Source organism: Scyliorhinus torazame, chromosome 7 (assembly GCF_047496885.1).
Source record: "Scyliorhinus torazame isolate Kashiwa2021f chromosome 7, sScyTor2.1, whole genome shotgun sequence".
Lineage (NCBI taxonomy): Eukaryota > Metazoa > Chordata > Chondrichthyes > Carcharhiniformes > Scyliorhinidae > Scyliorhinus > Scyliorhinus torazame.
The window spans coordinates 51,260,753-51,277,567 of record NC_092713.1 but is presented as its reverse complement, the minus strand read 5'-3'; the positions used below and the strand labels follow the sequence as shown (position 1 = coordinate 51,277,567).

The window sequence follows — 16,815 nt, the reverse complement described above, 5'->3', positions numbered from 1 at the left end:
AGTACATTGGGTATCCTTTACACAATAATATAACAGTATAAATAACAATGACCTGTTTTATAAACAAAGAATAAATAATATATAACAAAAACAAAAACTAAAACTAAATGGCAACTGCCTTGTCTCAGATAAACACTCTCCAAAAATATGATTTAACAGTCCAATATACAATTATTTATAGCAACGACCTATACATATTATACATATATATTAACAACCCTGAGAGTCCTTCTGGTTCCTTCCCCCCCTCCCCCCCCCCCCCCCCCCCGGGCTGCTGCTGCTGCCTTCTTCTTTTCCATTCACTCTATCTTTCATAGAGATTATCATAGAATTTACAGTGCAGAAGGAGGCCATTCGGCCCATCGAGTCTGCACCGGCTCTTGGAAAGAGCACCTTACCCAAGATCAACACCTCCACCCCATCCCTATAACCCAGTAACCCCACCCAACACTAAGGGCAATTTTGGACACTAAGGGCAATTATTACGGCCAATCCACCTAACCTGCACATCTTTGGACTGTGGGAGGAAACCGGAGCACCCGGAGGAAACCCACGCACACACGGGGAGGATGTGCAGACTCCGCACAGACAGTGACCCAAGCCGGAATCGAACCTGGGACCCTGGAGCTGTGAAGCAATTGTGCTATCCACAATGCTACCGTGCTGCCCACTTTCTGTGAGGTATTCGACGAACGGTTGCCACCGCCTGGTGAACCCTTGAGCCGATCCCCTTAGGACGAACTTAATCCGTTCCAGCTTTATAAACCCTGCCATGTCATTTATCCAGGTCTCCACCCCCGGGGGCTTGGCTTCCTTCCACATCAACAGTATCCTGCGCCGGGCTACTAGGGATGCAAAGGCCAAAACATCGGCCTCTCTCGCCTCCTGCACTCCCGGCTCTTGTGCAACCCCAAATATAGCCAACCCCCAGCTTGGTTCGACCTGGACCCCCACTACTTTCGAAAGCACCTTTGTCACCCCCACCCAGAACCCCTGTAGTGCCGGACATGACCAGAACATGTGGGTGTGATTCGCTGGGCTTTTCGAGCATCTCGCACACCTATCCTCTACCCCAAAAAATTTACTGAGCCGTGCTCCAGTCATATGCGCCCTGTGTAACACCTTAAATTGAATCAGGCTTAGCCTGGCACACGAGGACGATGAGTTTACCCTACTTAGGGCATCCGCCCACAGCCCCTCCTCAATCTCCTCCCCCAGCTCTTCTTCCCATTTCCCTTTCAGCTCATCTACCATAGTCTCCCCCTCGTCCCTCATTTCCCTATATATATCTGACACCTTACCGTCCCCCACCCATGTCTTTGAGATCACTCTGTCCTGCACCTCATGCGTCGGGAGCTGTGGGAATTCCCTCACCTGTTGCCTCGCAAAAGCCCTCAGTTGCATATACCGGAATGCATTCCCTTGGGGCAACCCATATTTCTCGGTCAGCGCTCCCAGACTTGCGAACTTCCCATCCACAAACAGATCTTTCAGTTGCGTTACTCCTGCTCTTTGCCATATTCCAAATCCCCCATCCATTCTCCCCGGGGCAAACCTATGGTTATTTCTTATCGGGGACCCCACCAAGGCTCCCGTCTTTCCCCTATGCCGTCTCCACTGTCCCCAAATTTTCAAAGTCGCCACCACCACCGGGCTTGTGGTGTATTTCTTCGGTGAGAACGGCAATGGGGCCGTCACCATAGCTTGTAGGCTAGTCCCCCTACAGGACGCCCTCTCCAATCTCTTCCACGCCGCTCCCTCCTCTTCTCCCATCCACTTACTCACCATTGAGATATTGGCGGCCCAGTAGTACTCACTGAGGCTCGGTAGTGCCAGCCCCCACCTATCCCTACTACACTGTAAGAATCCCTTCCTCACTCTCGGGGTCTTCCCGGCCCACACAAAACTCATGATACTCTTTTCGATCCTTTTGAAAAAAGCCTTCGTGATCACCACCGAGAGGCACTGAAACACAAAGAGGAATCTCGGGTGGACTACCATTTTAACCGCCTGCACCCAATTTAACCTATGCAATGTACCCCAATTCTTGGCTATCTGGATCCCCAAGTAACAAAAGTCCCTTGTTACCTTCCTCAGCAGAAAGTCCTCTTTTTCTCTGCTCTGCTCCCCTGGATGCACCACAAACAACTCACTTTTCCCCATGTTCAGTTTATATCCTGAGAATTCTCCAAACTCCCGAAGTGTCCGCATTATCTCTGGCATCCCCTCCGCCGGGTCCGCTACATATAACAACAAATCATCCGCATACAGAGATACCCGGTGTTCTTCTCCTCCTCTAAGTACTCCCCTCCACTTCTTGGAACCCCCCAATGCTATTGCCAGGGGCTCAATCGCCAGTGCAAAAAATAATGGGGACAGAGGGCATCCCTGCCTTGTCCCTCTATGGAGCCGAAAGTATGCAGATCACCGTCCATTCGTGACCACACTCGCCACTGGGGCCCTGTACAACAGCTGCACCCATCCAACATACTCATCTCCAAAACCAAATCTCCTCAGCACCTCCCACAGATAATCCCACTCCACTCTATCAAATGCTTTCTCGGCATCCATCGCCACCACTATCTCCGCTTCCCCCTCTGGTGGGGGCATCATCATTACCCCAGCAGCCTCCGTATATTCGTCTTCAGCTGTCTCCCCTTCACAAACCCAGTTTGGTCCTCATGGACCACCCTCGGGACACAATCCTCTATCCTCATTGCCATTACCTTGGCCAGAATCTTAGCGTCTACATTTAGGAGGGAAATGGGCCTGTATGACCCGCATTGTAGCGGGTCCTTTTCCTTCTTTAGGAGAAGCGATATCGTTGCCTCAGACATAGTCGGGGGCAGCTGTCCCCTTTCCTTTGCCTCATTAAAGGTCCTCATCAGTAGCGGGGCGAGCAAGTCCACATATTTCCTGTAAAATTCAACTGGGAATCCATCTGGTCCCGGAGCCTTCCCCGCCTGCATGCTCCTAATTCCTTTCACTACTTCCTCTATTTCAATCTGTGCTCCCAGTCCCACCCTTTCCTGCTCCTCCACCTTGGGAAATTCCAGCCGGTCCAGAAAGCCCATCATTCTCTCCCTCCCACCCGGGGGTTGAGCTTCGTATAATTTTTTATAAAATGCCTTGAACACTCCATTCACTCTCTCCGCTCCCCGCTCCATCTCTCCTTCCTCATCCCTCACTCCCCCTATTTCCCTCGCTGCTCCCCTTTTCCTCAATTGGTGGGCCAGCAACCTGCTCGCCTTCTCCCCATATTCGTACTGTACACCCTGTGCCTTCCTCCACTGTGCCTCTGCAGTACCCGTTGTCAGCAAGTCAAATTCTACGAGTAGCCTTTGCCTTTCCCTGTACAGTCCCTCCTCTGGTGCCTCCGCATATTGCCTGTCCACCCTCAGAAGTTCTTGCAGCAACCACTCCCGTTCCCTACTCTCCTGCTTTCCTTTATGTGCCCTTATTGATATCAGCTCCCCTCTAACCACTGCCTTCAGTGCCTCCCAGACCACTCCCACCTGGACCTCCCCATTATCATTGAGTTCCAAGTACTTTTCAATGCACCCCCTCACCCTTAGACACACCCCCTCATCTGCCATTAGTCCCATGTCCATTCTCCAGGGTGGGCGCCCTTCTGTTTCCTCCCCTATCTCCAAGTCCACCCAATGTGGAGCGTGATCCGAAATGGCTATAGCCGTATACTCCGTTCCCCTCACCTTCGGGATCAACGCCCTTCCCAAAACAAAAAAGTCTATTCGCGAATAGACTTTGTGGACATAGGAGAAAAATGAAAACTCCTTACTCCTCGGTCTGCTAAATCTCCACGGGTCTACTCCTCCCATCTGCTCCATAAAATCTTTAAGCACCTTGGCTGCTGCCGGCCTCCTTCCAGTCCTGGACCTCGACCTGTCCAGCCCTGGTTCCAACACCGTATTGAAATCTCCCCCCATTACCAACTTTCCCACCTCTAGGTCCGGGATGCGTCCTAGCATACGCCTCATAAAATTGGCATCATCCCAGTTCGGGGCATATACGTTTACCAAAACCACCGTCTCCCCCTGTAGTTTGCCACTCACCATCACGTATCTGCCCCCGCTATCCGCCACTATAGTCTTTGCCTCAAACATTACCCGCTTCCCCACTAATATAGCCACCCCCCTGTTTTTCGCATCTAGCCCCGAATGGAACACCTGCCCCACCCAACCTTTGCGTAGTCTCACCTGGTCTATCAGTTTCAAGTGCGTTTCCTGTGACATAACCACGTCTGCCTTAAGTTTCTTAAGGTGTGTGAGTACCCGTGCCCTCTTTATCGGCCCGTTCAGCCCTCTCACGTTCCACGTGATCAGCCGGGTTGGGGGGCTTTTTACCCCCCCCCCCCTTGTCAATTAGCCATCCCCTTTTTCCAGCTCCTCACCCTGTTCCCACGCAGCTGTGTCCCCCCAGGCGGTGCCCCCCCGCCCATCCCACCCCATGCCAGCTCCCCCCTCTCCCCAGCAGCAGCAGCCCAATAATTCCCCCCTCCCACCCCCCCCGCTAGATCCCCCACTAGTGTAGTTACACCCCCCATGTTGCTCCCAGAAGTCAGCAAACTCTGGCCGACCTCGGCTTCCCCCCGTGACCTCGGCTCGCACCGTGCGACGCCGCCTCCTTCCTGCTTCCCTATTCCCGCCATGATTATCATAGCGCGGGAACCGAGCCCGCGCTTCCCCCTTGGCCCCGCCCCCAATGGCCAACGCCCCATCTCCTCCACCTCCTTTCCTCCCCCCACCACCTCCTGTGGAAGAGAGAAAAGTTACCACATCGCAGGATTAATAACATAAAACTCCTCTTTCCCCCCTTTTTACCCCCCTCTTCGCCCACCATACTCGCCCCACCACTTTGTTTCAAACGTTCTTTTTTTTTAATAACCCGCTCATTCCAATTTTTCTTCCACGATAAAAGTCCACTCCTCATCCGCCGTCTCAAAGTAGTGGTGCCTCCCTTGATATGTGACCCACAGTCTTGCCGGTTGCAGCATTCCGAATTTTATCTTCTTTTTGTGAAGCACCGCCTTGGCCCGATTAAAGCTCGCCCTCCTTTTCGCCACCTCCGCACTCCAGTCTTGGTATACGCAGATCACCGCGTTCTCCCACTTACTGCTCCGAGTTTTCTTTGCCCATCTAAGGACCATCTCTTTGTCCTTAAAACGGAGGAATCTCACCACTATGGCTCTAGGAATTTCTCCTGCTCTCGGTCCTCGCGCCATCACTCGGTATGCTCCCTCCACCTCCAGCGGACCCGCCGGGGCCTCCGCTCCCATTAACGAGTGCAGCATCGTGCTCACATATGCCCCGACGTCCGCTCCCTCCGCACCTTCAGGAAGACCAAGAATCCTTAGGTTGTTCCTCCTCGCGTTGTTCTCCAGCCCCTCCAGCCTTTCCATACATCGTTTATGGTGTGCCTCGTGCATCTCCGTCTTCACCACCCGGCCCTGTATGTCGTCCTCATTCTCGGCAGCCTTTGCCTTCACGACCCGAAGCTCCCGCTCCTGGGTCTTTTGCTCCTCCTTTAGCCCTTCGATCGCCTGTAATATCGGGGCCAACAGCTCCTTCTTCATTTCCTTTTTGAGTTCTTCCACGCAGCGTTTCAAAAACTCGTGTTGTTCAGGGCCCCATATTAAACTGCCACCTTCCGACGCCATCTTGGTTTTTGCTTGCCTTCCTTCCCGCTGCTCTAAAGGATCCACCGCAATCCACCTTACTCTCCTTTTTTCATCCGTATCCAGGGGGGGATTCCCTTCTGGTTCACCGCACAGTACTTTTAGCCGTTAAAATTGCCGTTGGGGCTCTTATTAAGAGCCCAAAAGTCCGTTCCACCGGGAGGTGCCGAAACGTGCGACTCAGCTGGTCATCGCCGCACCCGGAAGTCGGTGTTGAGCTTCTTGAGCATTGTTGGAGCTACACTCATCCCAGGCAAGTGGAGAGTAGTCTATCACATTTCTGACTTATGCCTGGTAGATAATGGACAAGCTTTGGGGAGTGAGGACATGAGTTACTCGCCATAGGATTCTAGCCTTTGACCTGCGCAGTATTAATATGGCTAGTCCAGTTCAGTTTCTGATCAATGGTAACCCCAAGGATGTTGATTGTGAGGGATTCAGCGGTGGTAATGCGATTGAATGTCAAGGGGTGATGGTTAGATCCTCTCTTGTAGGAGATGATCATTGCCTGGCACTTGTGTGGCGCAAATGTAAAACCTGCCACTTGTCAGCCCAAGACTGGATATTGTCCAGGTCTTGCTGCATTTGGACCAAGGCAGGCCAGCAGCACGGTTCAATTCCCGTACCAGCCTCCCCGAACAGGCGCCGGAATGTGACGACTAGGGGCTTTTCACAGTAACTTCATTTGAAGCCTACTTGTGACAATAAGCGATTTTCATTTCATTTCATTTCATTAACTGGAGTTGTGAGTGGTGCTGAGCATTGTGCCGTCATCTGCAAACATCCCCACTTCTGACCTTATGGTGGAAGGGAGGCCATTGATGAAGCAGTTGAAGATGGTTGGGCCTAGGACATTATCCTGAGGAACTCGTGATGTCCTGGAGCTGAGATGATTAACCTCCAACCACCGTAACCATTTTCCTTTGTGCCAGGTATGATTCCAGGCAATAAAGAGTTTTCCCCTGATTCCCATTGACTCCAGTTTTGCAAGAGTTCCTTGATGCCATACTCAGTCAAAAGCTGCCTTGATGCCACTCTCACCTCCCTTCTGTAATTCAACTCTTTTGTCCATGTTTGAACCAAGGCTGTAATGAGGTCAGGAGCTGAGTGACCCTGGCGAACTGAAACTGAGCAAGTGTGAGCGGGGTATTGCTGAGTTGGGCTGGTTTAGCTCACTTGGCTAGACAGCTGGTTTGTGATGCAGAGCAGGGTCAGCAACACTGGTTCAATTCCTGTACTGGCTGAGGTTATTCATGAAGGCTCTGCCTTCTCAACCTTGCCCCTTGCCTGAGGTGTGGTGATCCTCAGGTTAAATCACCACCAGTCAGCTCTCCCTCCTCAAAAGGGAAAAGCAGCCTATGGTCATTTGGGACTATGGCAATTTTAATGACTAAGTGCTGCTTGTTAGCAATGTTGATGACTCCGATCATTACTTTACTGGTGATTAAGAGTAGACTGATAGGACGGTAATTGTCTGGGTTGGGTTTGTCCTGTTTCTTGTGTCCAGGACACACCTGGGCAATGTTGCACATTGCCGGGTAGATGCCAGTATTGTAGTTCTACTGGAACAGCTTGGCTAGGGGTGCGGCAAGTTCTGTATCATAAGTCGTCAGTTCTATTGCGGGAATATTGTCAGGGCCAATAACCATTGTGCCACGGTGCTGTCCTTCTGCTGGTGAATCAGTGCTGCTCCATGTTGAACACCACTTAGAAAAAACACTGAGGGAGGTAAGGCGCAGAATTTATGCTGGATGGGGGAACTTCAACAAGAGTGACTCGGTAACACGAGTACTGACCGAGCTGGCCAAATCCTAAAAGACTTCGCTGCTAGTCTGGGTCTGCGGCAGGTGGTGAGGGAACCATGAAGAGAGAAAAACCTACTTGACCACATCCTCACCATTCCCCTGTACCGATGCATTTGTCTATGACCATATTGATAGGACTGACCACTGCACAGTTCTCATGCACAATGTTCAGCACCAGTCACGACTCCTCAAATGCTGAAGCAGTCTGTGCCAATGTGCAGCAAGACCAGGACTACATTCAGGTTTGGGCTGATAAACGGCAAACAATATCTTCATCACACAAGTTGTCGGCAATGACTATCACCCACAAGAGAAAATGTAATATATTATGGAAGAGTTATGCTTTAGGACTAATCTCTAGCCCAGCTGTTCCATTGCAGCTATAATGCAGGTAACTACATGACACTATGGAAAATTAGGTATGTCCTGTCCACAGAAAAACAGGACAAATCCAATCTGGCTCTCAATCGTCAGCAAAGTGATAGAAGGTGTTGTCGACAATACCATCAAAAGACATCAGTGCTGAGTATGGATTCTGCCAGGGCATCTATTTTGAAGTCAATGGGATGTAGAATTCAGATGGTTATTAAACATTCACCCTCTACTTACTGGTCAGATAAGGTTAGATTTTCTGCGTTTGAATCTCTGATGTTGAAAACTAATAATGTCATGATTTGAAACTGGCCATCTGACAGCTCTATGTTGATATGTTAAATATATAGTCAGCAAGGATATACATTGAACAGATGACTAACAATCTGTATAAGCTCTTGTGGCTCATGAGCTTCTCTAGATGTGTAGATTTGATTGTAGTCTTCTAATGTGCTCCCACCCATCCACCATTCCATTGTCTCTTGTGGAATAGTAACCTAATTCTTTATTGCCGGCAGGTCTGTTACTACATGGGTGTTGATGCTGTGCAAGAACTCCAATTGGTGGATGAAAGTGCACTCAACAATGCTTTAGTTTTCTTTGCCAAAGCCATGGAGTATGAATTGGGAGACACGCTGCCTGAGATCCAGCTCTTGAGAGGGAAATGTTTACAGGCCAAAGGAGAGGAAAACAATGCGGTTGAGTGCTTCAAGCAGGCAATTGAACTCGATGATGTAGGATCCCAGTTCTCTGAAACTTTCCGCTGCCTCATCGAGTCACTACTGTCACTGTTCATCCAGGGAAAATCTAGTGAGGAAATGGTTATCAATGAAGTGGAAATCTGGGTGGAAAAGGCTGAATCAAAGTATCGAATAGAGAGAGTCATGCAGGAACTGCGCTCAATTTGTCGAAACCACATGCCAAAGATTTTAAAACTGTCGAGAGCTATGATCGTAGCTGGGAAGCTGCAAATAGTCAAGTTATTGTTAGAAACAATGAACCCTGAACCCACCTGAGTTAACAAGAGACCCCATTAAGGAGTGAGATGTGTGAAGACCCTTGCCACTTGTCTGTAAATATCCACTTTTGTGCCTCTTGATGTATCTTCAACCGGAATAAACTTTGGATGGTCTGAGACTAAATCCGATCTCATGTTTTGCCTCTCTGTTAGCTGACCTGCAAAAGGTGTATTTGGTGTAAAGTAATCAATGGATGATGACGTCAGAATTTGTTTGGAATACAGTTCTTTAAAACAGCACCTGCCAAACCCGCGGCCACTACCATCTAAAAGGACAGGGGCAGCGGATATGCGGACCACCTGGAACACCACCTGGAAATTCCCCTCCAAGTCCCTCGCCATCCTAACTTGGAACATAATTGCTGGTCCTTTACAGTCGTTGGGTCAAAACCTTGGAACTCCCTCCCTGAAAGCATTGTGGGTGTTCCCACACCACATGGACTGCAGCGGTTCAAGAAAACAGTTCACCATCACCTTCTCAAAGGCAATTAAGGATGGGCAATAAATACTGGCCTAGAGAGAGACACAACATTCTATGAATGAATATTTTTGAAAGAGATTTGTTCACCTTATAGCACACTTGCAAGCATCTTCGTATTGTATAATGCATGCAGTTGCTATTTTTCAGATTACACTCGTTAAGGACTGAACAATATGACTGAAATGACAAACTTGCTTAGAGTGTCAGCTGTTCCCAGTCTCTTGAGGCCTTTCCACAAAGGAATTCTAGATGTGTAAAACCTCAGGGAAATGCTAAGTTCCATCAACATCAAGGAATCTTCCAGGCCTGGAATGGTACTAGTTAACTTAAGCACAATCTACTTTTTCCCAACTATGTGACCCCCATCCCAACACCAATAGAACACCACCTACTAAATCCAACATTTCCTACACCAGCCACCTTTGTGGTCTTTCTGAGAGAAATTACAAATTCAGAGAATGGGTTTGTGCTGAGCATTGAGCAGTTTAGTGCCAAGGTCTAGTTTAACACAGCTCTAAACTCATTCAGCTCTAGACCACTGCAGTCTGGAGAGAGTAGGCAGTTTCATAGCATATCTTAGAGAAGATCTTAATCAGCTACAGCACTCGGGTCCTCATCTCACTGTGCAGGAACATGTTAAAAGCAAATTACTGCGGATGCTGGAATCTGAAACGAAAGAGAAAATGCTGGAAAATCTCAGCAAGTCTGGCAGCATCTGCAGGGAGAGAAAAGAGCTAATGTTTTGAATCCGATGACTCTTGTCAAAGCAGGAACATATGTTGTGGTAATAAGCTAAGTGGACTGTATACATAGATACATCTCAAATAACTACATTTCACTCAAATGTGCGAGGATGAGAAAGAGAATTAAATATAAATGTTATAGCAGGGTCTCGTACTGGTAATTCTGGTTGGTCTGCAGGTCACTTTTATACCCAGTAGAAGCACCAGTGTCTGGAGAGATGGCCTCTTTTTTCATTAACCTACATCCATCTTCCAACTCTTAACTGAGCAGTTTGTGAAATTGAAAATTTGGGCAGTTTTCCCTAATGAGTGAATTGCTGCACTTATTGCCACTCAAGTGACTCAAAACATCAGGGCCCAATCTCCTTGCAGGAAATGATTGACCTGATGCAAATGAGCCTGGTAAAAACAAAACCCGTAAAAGACTGGGTTGTCCGAGGAAAAAGAGAGGAAATTTGGATTTATCGTCTCCTTAGGCTCTGAACTCCCATTGGAACCGTCCAGCGAGGCTTTGTCCATTCCCCACCTCAAAACCTACTTTCCATCAAGTGACTCTTTGCATAGACTTGAAATGCTGCCGTTACAAACCCTTCCATCACATTCTGTACCACCCATTGAAAGTGTCACTGAGTGATTTAAATGAGCTGACTTTGCATTTCCAATAAAGAGGAGCTTATTTGCTGCAGATGAAGCCAATTGGCTGTAGTCCAGTTGGCAAGGTTTATTTGTTCTTTGCATGTGAGGGATGTGAACAAGTCCCCAATTATTGCTAACCATGAGTTGCATTGAGAAGGTGGTGGTGGGCCTTCTCCTCAAACTACATCCTAAGTTTTTTTAAAAACATAATTTGCAATTAGATAACAATTCTACCTTTTTCCCCAATTGGAGACGGGTGTGTTTTGTTACCTGTAAGGCAGGTAATCTGTGCTACTTAACTCAGTTACAGTAGAGGCTTTTGAAGAAGGCTCAAAGTCATCCAGAAGTTTTACAGAAGGTTTATTGAGCAACACAACTTAAATAACTGCGTGAGTTCTTACTTTAAGAACTGTACTAGTAGAAAGGTTACAACCTTTCTATACACCACAACTAGGCCCGACCACACTAGCAGCCCTGAGCTAAATCTCTGCCTCTGTTCTCCTCACAGTCTGATCCACCCAACAGCCTAGAGGGCTCTTTGCTTCCCCTTTTATACACGCCAATGCTCCCCCCAAGTGGGCTTTCCATTACCCATCAGCCCCTTCTGTACATACCCAAGTAAAGATCACTACAACCCCCTTTTACACTTTTATTTTCATAGTTGCAGAGCTGTAACTAAAAAAATCAAACTCAGTTGGTTTCGTGCACAAATACAAAACAGATAGCAATAATTGTATCAGTTCATGTTCACAAGCTCAGACGGTTGGGTGCATATCTGATTCGGGTAGACCTCCTGAGTGGGCATGGAGAGCCAGATATTTTTATGTCCATTTGGGCACCAACTGCTGGTGTCCCGGGATGTCGCATGATAGCGCTCTGCAGATCTAACATCGGAAATACAGGTTGATGAGGTGGAACCTTCAGCAGGTCTCGCCGATTGCGGCGAAACAGTATTCCATCATCAAATTCACAACGTACGATCGTGGCGATATTTGGCGGAGCACCATTGCCATGTTAGACTAACCTCCACCAGGGTGTCGCAATCTAACCATGTCGTTGATCGCTAACGGATGCAGCACTCGCATGCCGGTCATAGTGCTGCTTTTGTCCAAGACGTTGGTGACGCATCTTGTCCAGGACTGGCGAGTGATCTGGATTGGCGAAGTGTAACGCCGGTAGCGTTGTCCTCACATCTCGATTGAAGAGCATTTGAGCCGGTGACAGCCCAGAGCTCAAAGGCGATGAACGATATGACAATGTCGGAATTCGAGTCCGTGGCCTTGCAGATCAGTTGCTTAATAATGTGGACACCTTTCTCCACCCTGCCATTCGATTGAGGAAAGTGTGGACTCGACGTCACGCGCTTGAAGTTGTATTTTTTTGAGAATTTCAACCACTCCCAGCTTGCAAAGCACAGACCATTGTTGGGCATGACCGTCCGTGGGATGCCATGCCTCGAGAAGGTTTCTTGCAGGCTTTGATAACTGACGCCAATGTGAGATCTGGGAGTTTCATTACCTCCGGAAAGTTGGAGTAATAATCTATGAGAAGAACATAGTGTCGACCCATGGAATGAAACAAGTCGATGCCAACTTTGTCCCACGGTGACGTAGCCATCTCATGCTGCTGGAGTGGCTCCTTGCATTGTGCAGATCGATGTTTTTGGCACGTGTCACATGTGAGCACTATGTTTGTTATGTCCTCGTTTATCCCAGGCAAGTACACGGATTGCCGTGCTCTTCCTTTGCACTTCCCGACACCAAGATGCCCCTCATGAATCCTGCAGAGCATATCCGCCCGGAGTGCCAGAGGAATGACGATTCTGTAATTTCGGAGTGTGATGGTATCCACCACGGACAGTTCAGTTTGGACGTTTTGGAACTGTGGGCACCGCCCTCTCGGCCAGCCATGCTGAAGGTTGTGCATGACCTGGAGCAGGGTCGCAACTTCTCGTGTCGCCTGACAAATTTGCTGCAGCCTCTCGTCCGTTGCCGGGAGTGTCTCCCTGTACCACTGTGCATGAGCTTCTACATCATTACTGGAAGCCGGAGGTGGACTGTCAGCATCAATTGCTCGGGATAGGGTGTCCGCTATTATTAGGTCCTTCCCAGGAGTGTAGACCAGCGTGAAGTCGTACCTCCACAACTTCATCATCATGCGTTGTCGGCGCGGCGTCATGTCATTGAGACCTTTGTTGATAATGTTGACCAGTGGCCTATGATCAGTCTCCACTAGAAATGTGGGAAGACCATACACATAGTGGTGGAATTTTGTTATACCCGTGACCAATCCCAGGCACTCCTTCTCTACCTGTGCATACGTGCACTCCGTGGCGGTCATCGCTCAAGAGGCGTAAGCCACTGGGACCCAGTCCGACTGGCCATTCTGTTGAAGTAGCACCGCACCAATTCCATGTTGACTGGCGTCGGTGAAGATCTTTGTGGGTTTTGCCGGGTCAAAGAATGCCAGCATTGGAGCTGCCATCAATTGGTGCTTCAGATCCACCCACTCATCTTGGTGGCGTGGAGTCCAGTCAAACTCCGTGTCCTTCCTTATCACTTGTTGTAACGCTGTCGTCCATGCTGCTCGGTTCAATATGAACTTGCCCAGGAAGGTGATGAATCCCAGGAACCTGAGCACCGCTTTCTTGTCACGTGGCTGCTGCATGTTCTGAATTGCTGCGATCTTCTCAGCGTCCAGCTTCACCCCGTGCTCTGATATTGTGTCACCCAGGAAGTTCAGAGATGAACATGCGAAGGTGCACTTGGCTTGATTGAGCTTCAGCCCAAATTGGTGGATTCTTTGGAAGACTTGTTTTAACAAAGCAATGTGGTCGTCCTCTGTCGTTGACCATATTATGATATCATCAACATGTACACGGACACCTTCACTGCCCTCCGTCATCAGCTCCATAATTCTGTGAAGTATTTCGGATGCAGAGATAATCCCGAAAGGCATACGATTATAACAGTATTGTCCAAACGGTGTGTTGAAGGTACACAGCAGTCGGCTGGAATCATCGAGCTGCAACTGCCAGAAGCCTTGTGAGGCATCAAGTTTGGTGAATATGCGAGCCTTCGCCATTTCGCTCGTTATCTCCTCTCGCTAGGGGATAGGGTAGTGCTCCCTCCGAATGTTTTTGTTCAAGTCTTTGGGATCTAAACAGATTCTGAGTTCACCGGACGGCTTCTTGACACATACCACTGAGCTGACCCAATCAGTCGGCTGTGTGACCTGTAATATGATTCCTTGAGATTGGAGGCGTTGGAGTTCTGCTTTTAGCTTGTCCAGCAATGGAGCTGGTACCCTCCTTGGTGCATGAATGACTGGTGTTGCATCGTCTTTGAGCAGGATTTTGTACTTGTAGGGTAACGTACCCATGCCACAAAAGACGTCAGGATACTCACTGGAGAAGCAGCTGGATGGCATCGGCCAGTCGTGATGAGTCAACTGTGCTCATGAAAATCCTTTGTATCAGCCGCAAATCCTTGCAGGCTTGAGCACCTAACAGTGACGTAATTTTGTCATCCACGATCTCAAAACGTAGTCCTTTTGTGACTTTCGTATGAACTACTTGTAGGTTTTTCCATAGTGCAGGACATTTCCCTTTTAAATGGGCGGTAGCACGTCATGACGTCCGTGACATCACGCGTCGGCAGCGATCGCGCATGCGCAACTTGCTCTTCTGGCTGGGGTCGGTACTTTACATACCGGGATCTTGCGTGATCGCGTTGCTCCTGACTGCGCACATGCGCAGACATGCTGTAATGGGCTCCAGCGGCCGGAAAAGAAGGCCTGTGAGGAGAGGCCACCATTTTTACATCTTCCGCCTCGTGCAGTACTGTCTCCATGTTTTTTTTCTCAAGAAGCTCCAGGTACTGTTGTTTCTTCTGTTCTTGCTGTAAGCATTTTGCTATGGTAGTTTTAAAGTTAAATCATTTTGCTGCATTAAGGATTCCCTTAAATTTTCATCAGAGAGGCCATAGATTAATTGATCCCTGATGATGGAGTCTGTTACATCAGCATAGTTACAACCTTGTGCTAGCAATCGGAGATCTGTAATAAAATTAGAGATAGTCTCCCTGTTTTTTTTGGAATCTGTTGCGCAGGTTAAATCGTTCCATGATTTCATTTGACTGTGATTTACAGTGTTCATCAAATTTTGCCATTATCACTTGAAAGCTAGTTTTATCTTCATTGTCACCATACGTAAAAGAGTTATAAATGTCTACAGCTTGCCGGCCTGCCGTTGAGAGTAATATCCCAATCTTTCTCTCGTCGGGGGCTGCATATAAGGTAGTAGCCGCCATGTATATTTGAAGCAGCTGTTGATACATTTTCCAGTTACTATTTACATTACCGGTAGTTTTCAGCCACTCTGGAAGTGGCGTGTGGTCCATCGCTTTGGTAGGTTGTTTGGAATCAAAATGCTGCAAAGTCTTTCACAGTCGAGCGGCCAGCCCATTACTTTTGCTGCTTGTTTTGGTTCTTTCTGGTCTCTAACCTAATCTATCTAGTATTGTCCGATTAAAGACACTCCGGTACCTTTTTCCCCAATTGGAGATGAGTGTGTTTTGTTACCTGTAAGGCAGGTAATCTGTGCTACTTAACTCAGTTACAGTAGAGGCTTTGGAAGAAGGCTCAAAGTCATCCAGAAGTTTTACAGAAGGTTTATTGAGCAACACAACTTAAATAACTGCGTGAGTTCTTACTTTAAGAACTGTACTAGTAGAAATGTTACAACTTTTCTATACACTGCAACTAGGCCTGAGCACACTAGCAGCCCTGAGCTAAATCTCTGCCTCTGTTCTCCTCACAGTCTAATCCACCCAACAGGCCAGAGGGCTGCTTGCTTCCTCTTTTATACACGCCAATGCTGCCCCCTAGTAATCTTTCCATTACCCATCAGCCCCTTCTGTACATACCCATGTAAAGATCACTACAGGGTGGGCACAGGCAGGTACAGGAGGGCCAATCAGAGGGGCCGGCGGGACGGCCACCACACTGGAAAAGGTGAACACTGCTCACGCAGATGGAGAGTCAGCGGGCGCCACAAGATGGAGGCTGTCCCCTAAAGGTCCTATGAATAGTGGCCAGAACCATATCAGACACATGTAGGGGAATAGCCCCAAGTGATTGTGGACTTGCTGTTAAGTCCTTTCTGCTTATTTTTACATGATTCTCCTTCTGTAAAGCCACTTCCATGTGTGCGTTTTGTTAAATTTTATTGATATGCCAGAAGAGTGGCTAATTGACCTTTTAATTGCCTTTATTGGCTATCTGCCACTGCCAGGTGAATAGTTATTGCCACTGGAAAAGCGCAGGGAGGTAGGAACAGAGCTGAACCAATGCACTACACATCCAATGCATATCCCACCACCTCCAAAGCTACCTCCACAGTGCTGGTAAAATTCCAGCCATGGAATCAAAAGATTAATCTCCAGGATACTGTTGCAAATAACCAGGGTCAAAAATCACAGCGGTGTTTCAAACTTTTTTTAAACATTGCTTATTGAATATGTTTTTTTAACCAAACTCTTTGAAAATTGCTTTCAATGTCTAATTTTCCAGTTGGGGGAAATGTGCGTGCAATTCCTGCCCACGATATTGCAGCCTAAAACGGTACTTCACACCGCCAAAAATGGGAGCAACTCAGTTTGATTTTCTCGGCCCAACTCTTTAAATTTGTTTTCACTGTTTCACTTTATCACTTATCCTGTGGTGATCCCTATATGTGCATGTACACAAGGGGTTAATGTGTAATCAGTAGCACCACATGATCACTAGAGGGCCAGACCAACAGGGGTATAAAAGGCAGCCACATTGAGTCTCTCCCTCTCTCTTGGGTGCACTGTGGTCAAAACAACAGCAGACTAGTTCAGATGGCTAGTGGAGTTACGTATAGTTACCGTAGTTAGATCTTGTTAACCTTATCACTAGTATCAAAGTTAAAGTAGAGAACTCGTGTAAATATTATTGTAGTTACTCAATAAACCTTTTGTTACTACTGGAAGAGTTCAAATCTTCTTCATCGGGATTCAGAATACCTCATCACTAACCAAGGA

General features: G+C 48.0%; 1 protein-coding gene across 2 annotated transcripts in view; it reads left to right on the top strand.

Moving 5' to 3' along the window:
- Window positions 1-10,799, top strand: part of ttc22 (tetratricopeptide repeat domain 22) — a 42,656-nt gene extending 31,857 nt beyond the window's left edge. For both annotated transcript variants that reach the window (XM_072510695.1, XM_072510694.1), the window contains exon 7: window positions 8,391-10,799. In XM_072510695.1, the coding sequence (XP_072366796.1) occupies window positions 8,391-8,888 (498 nt within the window). In that variant the 3' untranslated portion in view covers window positions 8,889-10,799. The remainder of the gene's footprint in view (window positions 1-8,390) is intronic.
- The last annotated feature ends 6,016 nt before the right edge of the window (window positions 10,800-16,815 follow it).